We start from the raw sequence: 10,526 nt of genomic DNA, 5'->3' as shown, positions 1-10,526 counted from the left end.
TTCTAGTCCAGCGGTAAGCCTCATACCTCTCTCTGAATGCGTGCGTGTGTACACACAGATGCACACGTTTTCCCTGTCACTCACACATTTAATCCAAAGGGCTCTTCCCAGATGGAGGATCACATTATGTATCTGGAACTATCCACCCAAGAGAGAAAACTCCTTCCTAACTGAACCCTGGGCGTGGCCCTCATTGTGGATTCCAGGGGGGACCAGTGAGGCTAAGAGTTGATGGGAGTTCCCTGTGTCAGGTGAGGCATTGACATCATATCCTAACAGTGTGGAGCTGGACTGAGCACCAAGTGGGGGACTTGGTGGCTCGATTCCGATGCTGGAATGGTTTTGGGGAGAGGGGAGAGATGTGATCTTGCCAGCTTTGTAATGACATCCTAGGCAGAGGAATCTGTGGGCCGAGGAGGGGCCCTCCTCTCCAGAACCACATTGCACTGCTCCAGAGGGGGCATGACCAGTGCTTCCTGTAGCCAGCCTTGGTCCCCAAGCACCACCTCCTTGCCTTCTGGGCTCCAAATGCCTCACAGTCCTGACCCCAATGCCCCCATACCTGCCCTCCCAAGCTGCTCATTCTTGGGGTTAAATATTGCCATCTCCAATTTATCATTAGAAGAGCATGCAGTATGAAGGTCCAAACACTTAGAATGATCTAGATTTCAAGCTGATTTTTTTTCCTGGATGCTGAGAAGACCACATGAGAGTCTGGGACTTGGTGAGAGGATGCTACAGCTGAGTGGGTCAGTGTTGGGCCAGGAGAAAAGCTGGAGAGCGATGGAGAGGCAGTGGAGGGTGGGGCTCTGAGGCCTGACTTCTCTTTAAAATTTTGCCGTGGCCAGTCCTGACATGTGAACAAACACACACATTCTTATGTAAGAACAAATAAAAACAATTGTGTAACACACCACACCCGCCCCCAGAGAGCCTGGGGAAGGAGTCCAGGGAGGAGTGATGTTGTCAGGGGGCATGGGTAGGAGGGAGTGTGTCCCCCCTCAGAAATCATAGCCCACATGCTGGCTCTGCCCCTGCCGGGGAGGGGACACCTTCCTCCTGGGAGAGAGGCCAGCATATAACTCCTTGGCTGCCACAGCATGTCAGAGACAGAGGCATCCTCTGATAACCATCAGTGAAGGGTTTTGCAACTCTGAGTGTGAAGCCTCCTGGGCTGAGGGCTGAGTAGCGCTGCCTCTTTGGGATGGCCCCAGTGGCGGCTGCCAACGCTGCTAGGTTTACGCAGCCTCCTGGGCCAAGGGCTGAGGAGCCTGTGCCAGAGATGAATCTAGCCACGCAATGACGCCAGGGGGGACTCGCAGACCCGAGACGCTGCTCATACATTCAGGGTGCCTTCTGCACCTTGACCTGGGCCTGAGGCCTTTGATCAGCATTTGGGACTGCCTCCTGGAGGAGCTGGATGGGCCCAGGCAGTGGCTGCTGAGCCGTCCGTGGGTGTCCCAGCCGACCCAGGAGAGACGGCCCCTTTCCAGGTGCCGGGCTAGCAGGAGAGTGCGGCCCTGACTTGCAGCAGGAGCGCAGCCCAGGAGGCAAGCCTTGCCCAGGGGCCAAGGAGATGGAAGAGCAGGTGTTCAAGGGGGACCCAGACACTCCCCATTCCATCTCCTTCTCCGGCAGTGGATTTCTCTCCTTCTACCAGGCCGGGGCTGTGGATGCCCTTCGAGACTTGGCCCCCCGGATGCTGGAAACGGCCCACCGCTTTGCCGGGACATCAGCAGGTGCAGTGGTGGCGGCTCTGGTCATCTGTGGGATTGAAATGGGTAAGGCGTTTGTTCTGGATTCCCTGGGGGAGCCTTGGGGGTGGGGGGACTCCCCAAAGTGGGGATGCTTTGGGAAACAGAGCCAGGCCTTCTGGCTGGTGGGAAGGGAAGGTTGAGAGGGATGGCAAGAAGCTGGGACATTTGAGGTTGGGGTCAGCCAGGTCCCAGTCTCTGAGCCACTGGGTGAGTGTGGACCCATCCCTCCTTCTCGGTCTCCCTCAACATTTCTGTGACACCCTGTCTGCCAGGGCCTGGGAGGGACAAAGGCAGTATCTCCCTCAAACATTCTGGTCTTGGAGTCACACCATGACACAGTCAGACACTGGGATGGAGTGTCATTCCGGTTTGGCCTCTTTTGTAGTGCACCCATCCTTGGGTGGGGCAGCACTTTATACCTTTATTACCTTGGCAGGATAGCTTCCAGGTGGCTGGAGAAGTGGAAGCCTTGTGGCCACAGGGAACAGCCAGACTGGGAAAGAATCGGGAAGGTGTCCCTTCACCCTCTTTCCTGCTGTCCCGGGTCCCACTGCTGACCCGGAGGCCAGAAGCGCCATCCGGTGCAGGACCACCTGGCCGCCCCACATGGCAGGCCTAGCCCAGCGTCCTCACAGCTGCCTCGGATGGCAGTCATCCCTGCACTGTGCTACTGCTCAAAGGCCGTGCCCCGGGAAGCAGAAATTCTAGAGAGGGGAGACAGAAAAAAAACATTCAGACAGGCAACCTTGTGATGTCACATCAGGACACCATAAGATCTATGAATAAGATTATAGCAGGAAAGGGGCAGAGAAAAGAGAAGCTATTTTTTTTCTTTTTTTTTTTAATCAACCCAACCTTTTATCTATTTATTTATAATGTATGTATGCATGTATTTAGTCTATTACCCAGTTACCCCTTCCCTCATCCTCCTCCTCCCCCAGCAACCCTCAGTTTGTTTCCTATGATTAAGAGTCTCTTATGGTTTATCTCCCTCTCTGATTTCGTCTTGTTTTATTTTTTCCTCTCTTGCTCTATGATCCTCTGTTTTCTTTTTTCTTTTTTTTTTAAGATTTTATTTATTCATGAGAGAGAGAAAGAGAGAGAGAGAGAGGCATAGACACAGGCAGAGGGAGAAGCAGGCTCCATGCAGGGAGCCCAATGTGGGACTCGATCCCAGGACTCCAGGATCACGCCCTTGGCCAAAGGCGGGCATTTACCTGCTGAGCCACCCAGGCGTCCCTATCCTCTGTTTTCTTTCTTAAATTCCACACATGGTGGACCTCACATATGGTGAGATCATATGATAATTGTCTTTCTCTGACTGACTTATTTCCCTTAGCATAATATCCTCTCATTCCATCCATGTCATTGCAAATGGTGAGTTCCATTTTTTTGATGGCTGAGTAGTATTCCATTATATATATATACCACTTCTGTATCCATTCATCTGTCAGTGGACATCTGGGCTCTTTCCTCAGTTTTGCTATTGTGGACATTGCTGCTATAAACGTTGGGGTGCATCAGATCACCACATTTGTATCTTTGAAGTCAATACCCGGTTGTACGATTGCTGGATTGCAGGGGAACTCTATTTTCAACTTTTTGAGGAACCTCCATACTGTTTTCCAGAGTGGATGCACCAGGTTGCATTCCAGTGGGGGCTATTTTAGAAAGAGTGGTCAGGGAAGCCCTTTTGAAGGAGACAACATTCAAACAGAGACCCAAGTGCTGTGAGAGAACAAGCCATTTGAAGTGAGGGAAAGAATTTTCCAGCTGGAGGAGCATCCAGGGAGCCAGGGAGTGGGGGCAAGAAGAAAGGAGTGGGGGCAAAGGGTGGAGGGGCAGGCGGGGGTCAGATGACACCCACATGATGCCTTGTAGCCAGAGCAGCAAGCTCTGAGTCACCCTGATAGCTAAGGAGCGCAGGCAGGCTGTAAGGGGGCGAAGTGGGGAGGCAGTGAAGAGCACGTGATCCAGGTGGATTGGACCCCAGCTCTGCTGTTTCACCATGTGGACGTGAGGCAGACTATTGAATGCTCTGTGCCTCTGTTTCTGCATCTGTAAAGTGGGAATTCTACTCATACCCAATTCCAAGAGTTGTTAAAGGGTTAACTGAGCTAGAGTGACCAGTTTATCACAGTGCCTGGCACAGGGCAACTGCGTGGGATGTGTCAACTCCCTGGTTAGGGTTTGTAAGGAACCCCAACAGCTGGGCAAAGTGCCTTAGGAGGAGAAGGGCAGCAACAAGGAGCTTAGAGGGAGACCACAGCGTGTCCAGGCAGGGGTGAGCACAGCAGGTGTCTGGGTCTTGAGGGGCAGTAAGAAGCCAGTGGGTTTAGGATGTACTTTGAAGGTGGAGCCAGTGAGACCTGCCAAAGGGCCAGCTGCAGTGTGCGAGGAAGCGGTGCCAGCAGGCTGCCTTCCTGCCTGGGGGCCTCTGTGCTGGGTGAGAAGTCTTTCTTCATCATAAAGAATATTAGTGATGCCCATTCACTGAGTACCTCTTATGAACCAGGTAATTTTTTTACTTCTAATATTTCACAAGTAACAAATTCCTTCTCACTGTACAAAATTCAAACAATGCAAAAGTATATGTCCTTAATCCCACTCTTCCTCCTGTAGCTAGTCTAAGAGATCATTTTTTTCCAATTAAAAGCATTTTAAAATTCCAGTATAGTTAACAAAGCGTTGTATTATTTTCAGTTCAATACAGCGATTCCACAATTCTACACATTGCTCAGTGCTTATCATCTTAAGTGTACTCTTAATCCCCTTCACCTGTTCCACCCATTCCCCACCCACCTCCCCTCTGGTTGCTACCAGTTTGTTCTCCATCGTTAAGAGTCCGTTTTGGAGTTTGTCTCTTTTTCTCCTTGTTCATTTGTTTTGTTTCCTAAAGTGAAATCGCGGTATTTATCTTTTCCCTGCCTGACTTACTTCACTTAATATGCTATCCTCAAGGTCCATCCATGTCGTTGCAAATGGCAAGATTTCGTTTTTTTATGGCTGAGTAATTATCTATTCATCTCTCAATGGACTCCTGGGCTACTATTATAAATAATCCTGCAATAAACATAGAGGTGCATATATCCTTTCAAATTAGTGTTTTTGTATTCTTTGGGTAAATACCCAGGAGTGGAATTGCTGGATCATATGGTAACTCACTTTTTAATTTTTTGAGGAACATCCATACTTTTTTCCACAGTGGCTGTACCAGTTTGCATTCCCACCAACAATGCACGAGGGTTCCCTTTTTCCCACATACTCACCGACACTTGTTTCTTGTGTTTTTGACTTTAGCTATTCTGGCAGGTGTGAAGTGATATCTCCTTGTGGTTTTGATTTGCATTTCCCTGATGATGAGTGATGTGGAGCATCTTTTCATGTGTGTTTTGGCCCTTCTACATCTTCTTTAATGCACAGAGTCCTCTTTGAATGTAGCAGTTCACTTCAGTCACACAGTAGACCCTAGAACAAGCCTTCAGAAAGGGGCTGGGTGAAAGCCCACACTCTCTTGTCTGGGAGTCACAGAATTCCTGTTCTTGGAGACATCCTGTCTCTGGGATTCTCTCCCCTTCTGGGTATGTGTGTCACTCACATGCTCCATCACTCCCACTCTCTTCGTGTCTTTATTGCGACTTCTTAAAAGACACTGTCTGAGAGAGTCTGTGGTGTTTCCACCCTCTGGCATTCAAGGATTTGCCATAATTCATTCATTTCAATCAGTTCCACCAGTACTACCAAAAACGGACTCGGCCAGGCTGCGAGAGGCATGGACAGCAAGTGAGAGGCACTAAAGCCTAGGAGGACACTTAACTGTAGGTGCGACCAAGGCCCTGACCATGCACACTGACGGTGATCAGGACAGTAGTTCAAGGAGGAGTGAGATGCACGTGGGACTTGCCCTTGTCATTCAGCAGCATGTTTATGAGATTTATCCACGTCATTCCAGCCACCTTCATTCAGGTTAACTGCCACATAATTCACTGTTAACTAGCACTTCCTTATACCAGGCACTGTTCTAAGTCTTTGGTATATTAACTCATCCAGTCCTCACAGCAAGCCCCTGAGGTGAAAACTCTTATTGCCTCCATTTACAGAGGAGGCAACTGAGTCACAGAAGGCCTAACTAACTTGCCTACAGTAATAAAAAGAAGCATGCGGTAAAGCTGGGGTTAGAACCCAGTCTGGCCTCACCTTTTATTTACATATTTATATTTATTTTTATTTAAAAAAATTTTTTTAAGATTTATTTATTTTAGAAAAAGAGAGTGTGCACAAGTGGGAGGAGGGACAGAGAGAGAGAGGCGGGGGGCGGGGAAGGAGACTCTGTGCTGAGCACAGCACCCAACGTGGGGCTCAATCTCATAATCCTGAGATCATGACCTGAGCCAAAACCGAGAACTGGACACTTAACCGACTGAGCCACCCAGGCGCCCCTGGCCTCACCTTTTAAACTACTCTGCTTCTTGACAGAGCAGGGTCAGGGAGTGCAGATGCTGGTTGTATGGCTCCTGGGGTCAGGAAGTCTCTCTGAACAGATGGAATTTGCACAGGGACCTGGAGGGGGTGAGGGAGTGAGCCACGAGAATATCTGGGGAGACCATTCTACAAAGAGGGACAAGTGACTTGTGTAACGTCCTGTTATCAGCCAGAAGCAGAGCAAGAAGCAGGACCAGATTTCCTGACTTTTATTAAGGATCTTTACCTCTTTCAGTATATATTCCATTAGGACTATATCATGGCTCATCCAGCCATTCTGTTGATGCTACAGCCTTGTTTTTGTTATAAACAACTCTGCCATGAACATCCTTGTTTGTATTTCATGCCCACATGAATGTTTCCCTAGGATATGCATTCACATTAGCATTACCAGACTAAAGTATTCTCTGAAGTGGTTGTACCAATTTAACCACTAGCAGCGTGTACAAGTTCTAATTTTCCCACAATGTCACCAGCTCTTGGTACTGTCAGACCTCAAAGTTCTAAGTCAATCTAATGAATGTGATACTATATCTCATTTTACTTTGCTTATTTAATCTTCCTACCCTGATTGGTAGTAAGCAATGTTAGGCATCTCCGTGTATTTATTGCCTGTTTGCGTGCCCTCTTCTGTGACTTACCTGTCTGCTTGTGAACTTCTCCTGCCTTTTTTCTCTACCATTATCTTGTTCTCTTTAACTTGTAGATGTTCTTGATATAGTCTGTGCATGAATTATGTCAGTTTTAAGCATTGCAGCTACACTATTCCACTCCGTGGCTTGTCTTCTTATTTAAGGATGTCTGTTTTTCACTCAGAAAATTTTAGTTTTAATATAGTCAAATGTATGAATCTTTTCCTTTTAACAACTTCTGTGTTTTAATATCTTCACTTTGTTACAATGAGTCCTATATTTTCTTTTAAAAGTTCTAAGGTGGGACACCTGGGTGGCTGAGTGGTTGAGCATCTGCCTTTGGCCCACAGCATGATCCTGGGGTCCCGGGATGGAGTCCCACATTGGGCTCCCCACAGGGAGCCTGCTTCTCCCTCTGCCTGTGTCTCTGCCTCTCTCTGTGTCTCTCATGAATAATTTTTTTAAAAAAGTTCTAAGATTTCTTGCTCTTCCATTAATCTAGCTGGAATTTATTTTGTGGCTAGTTTGAGGTCAAAATCAAAAATTTTCATTGTTTTGCCACATGATAACCAATTTCCCCACACCATTTATAGGCAACTGTTTTCACACTGGTCAGCTCCCTCTAGTTTCATTCAAGGTCCTGGATTCTCAAGGGTCCATCCCTGGAGTCTCTCTTCTCTCCCACTGGCAAATTTGCAGATTTCTGCACCACATCTCGCTGTTTTAATCACTGTAGCCTATTGTGTATGGCAATCCCTCTCTCCTCTGCTCCTTTTCTAATTTCGTCTTCAAATATTGCCTCTGTTATTCATGCTCTCTCTTTCCCCCTTATGAAAGAACTTGGGATTTTAATTGAAATTATGTCTTCCCATTTATAAATATAGTCTATTTCTTCTGGCCTTTTATGTCATTTAATAAGGATTCTGTGTCTTTTATTGGATTTATTAGTTTTTGTTGCTATGAAGAATGGGTTCTTTTTTCCAATGGCATTTTCTAATCTAATCGATTATTGTTGATATAAAGGAGTGTTGATTGTTTTTGCACATCGATCTTGTTTTGAGCAAACCTGTGAATGTTCTTAATAGTTCCAAAAGTTTATTGATAGATTATTTCATATTTTATGTGTAAACAATCACCGTATCTCCATATAATCAGAGGTTCATTTCTTTTCTAGAAAATCTTTGAAGTGCCTGGGTGGCTCAGGTGGTTAAGCCTCTGATTGTTGATTTTGGCTCAGATCATGATCTTAGGGTTGCAAGATCAAGCCCCACGCTGGGCTCTGTGCTGGGCATGGGGCCTGCTTAAGATTCTCTTTCTGTCTCCCTCTGCCCCTCCCCACCATCATGTGCACATGTTCTCTCTTTCTCCCTCTCTCTTAAAAAAAAAAAAGAATTCTCCAACACATGGCATGCAGGGCTTCTCTCCTCCGGGTCACAGCCCTCCTCTTGTTCCAGTCTGGGCTTTCTGCCCTGGGAGTGCATGTTTATTTCCCTCAAATGCTAAGGCAGCAGTGGGTCCACCTTCTGGAAAGTGTGCCAAGCTCTGTGATAGGACCAATTTGGGGTATATGAAAATGTTTGTAAAAACACTTAGCACAGTGCCTGGTTTTCATTAGTAATGCAGTAAAGGTTTCTGTTCATTCATTCATTTACTTAAAGATAGATGGTCTTAGTGACAACTGGTGGGGGATTCAGGATTTCCAAGCTGGACAAAACTGGGCCTGGGAACTTGTCCCCAGTTGCATAATTTTGAAAAATAAAATTTCTTCTTATTCAAGAATGGGGATTTGGTGGACTTAAAACCCCATCCCCGCTTTAGCTACTTAGCACCTTTTCCCCCATAAAAACTACATAAGCAAGCCCTTCCTTCCTTCCTTCCTTCCTTCCTTCCTTCCTTCCTTCCTTCCTTCCTTCCTTCCTTTCTTCCACAAGTGTTTTCTGAGCATATGCTTGGCTCTGCAGAGGACACAGAGAACACAAAATGAAACTCTGTCTTCGCCCTCACGGAACTTACAGTCTACTCAAACTCAAAGGCAGCTGCTGAGTAGGTACAACACAAGAGAGTTCCAACTGAATGTTGAACAATTCAAAGGCTTAGGAGAGCAGAGGAAGGGAACAACACCTCCAATGGTAGGAAGCCTCGCGGAAGTGGCATCTGAGCTGGCACTTCAAAGATGAGGAGAAGCTCCACAGGGAGGGATAGGTAGGGCAGGAGCCTAGCCTTCTAATGAGGACCAGGCATTACAGCACAACAGTAACACAACGGGGGAAACGTGATGCCTCCAGGAGGTGGTGAACTGAGCAGGTTGGCTGATGTCGGGGCCTTGTGCGAGAGTCACAGAAGCAGCTTTGTCTCAGCAAGAGTTGCCCAAGACGGGAAAGAACTGGTCCTGAAGAAAGGAGCACCTGCCCTCGGAGAGGCCCACACAGAACCTGGAAGCCACCTGTCTGGTTGCTGCTCCCATGGGTCCCCTTCATTTGGTGCAGTCACTGAGATGACCCATAAACCCGAGGACTCCAGATTCCAAGACCTAAAGGAACAGGGAAAAATATTATTTATCTTGTGACTCATCGTAAACATAATTCTAAAAACAAGAAAAGTTTCCATGATAGGATACTATCCATACATGCCATAATTTTATTTTATTTTATTTTATTTTATTTTATTTTATTTTATTTTATTTTATTTTATTTTATTTTATTTTATTTTAAAGACTTTATTTATTTGAGAGAGAGAGTGTGTGAGAGAGCACAAGCCAGGTGGGGAGGGGCAAAGGGAGGGGGAGAAGCAGACTCCTCATTGAGCAGGGAGCCCCAACACAGGGCTCGATCCCAGGACCCTGAGATCATGACCTGAGCTGAAGGCAGATGCTTAACCGACTGAGCCACGCAGGCTCGCCTCAAATGCCATAATTTTAATATTCTCTTCCTGTCATTAAAACGACTTCCATTAAATCAGTGGTCCTCTCAGCTGCATATTCGAATCACCGGGGTGCTTTCAAAATGTCCACTGCCCAGGCTTCTCACCAAGTGAATTAATCACATTCCCCCAGGATAGAACCCAGGCTCTAGTGTTTATTCAACCCCCAGCAGATTCCACTGTGCAGCCACGGTGGTGACCCAGTACGCGTTGAAAACCTAAGTGTACCACTTCCCTAAGACTCTATGAATGTCTGACCAGGCAGTGGGAATGGGTTGGGCATTTCATATGCAAACCTGCAAAACGCCCATCACAGTCCTGGACTAATGGCATTTCTCTGTCTGATTATTAATGGGGAATGGCTTTTCCCAGGATAAAGAGAAACTGTTGCCTTAGGTTGGATTAGATTCTGTGAATTCCTCTGGCTGGGCCATAAATGAGGAAGACTGATTTTGTGAAGGGGTTGGTCCATCCCTTTCTCTTGGACCATCCCCAGGTTGAAACCACTTTTCAGAGAAGCCAGTGGACACCCCTGGCCCAGAGCCTCCCCTGGCTGTCTTTATTTTTCTCCTTTACAACCCCCTCCTGGCCTTTCACTTGCAAAAAACAGCTTTATTGAGATATAATTCACATACTGTACAATTCACCCATTTAAATCATGCAACAGAATGGCTTTTAGTATATTCACAAAGTGGTACATCCATTATCGCAATCAATTATAGAACATTTTAATTAC

The 10,526-nt window shown here is 46.8% G+C and overlaps 1 protein-coding gene across 4 annotated transcripts in view; it reads left to right on the top strand.

Moving 5' to 3' along the window:
• The first annotated feature begins 942 nt into the window (after positions 1-942).
• Positions 943-10,526, top strand: part of PNPLA1 (patatin like domain 1, omega-hydroxyceramide transacylase) — a 45,091-nt gene continuing 35,507 nt past the window's right edge. For all 4 annotated transcript variants that reach the window (XM_077904259.1, XM_077904257.1, XM_077904260.1 and 1 more), the window contains exon 1: positions 943-1,781. In XM_077904259.1, coding sequence (XP_077760385.1) covers positions 1,577-1,781 — 205 coding nt within the window. In that variant the 5' untranslated portion in view covers positions 943-1,576. The remainder of the gene's footprint in view (positions 1,782-10,526) is intronic.

The sequence above is a fragment of the Canis aureus genome, chromosome 7, assembly GCF_053574225.1.
Source record: "Canis aureus isolate CA01 chromosome 7, VMU_Caureus_v.1.0, whole genome shotgun sequence".
In the NCBI taxonomy this organism is placed as follows: Eukaryota; Metazoa; Chordata; class Mammalia; order Carnivora; family Canidae; genus Canis; species Canis aureus.
Note: the sequence above shows the minus strand (reverse complement) of the source record. Positions and strands in the feature narration are given on the sequence as shown.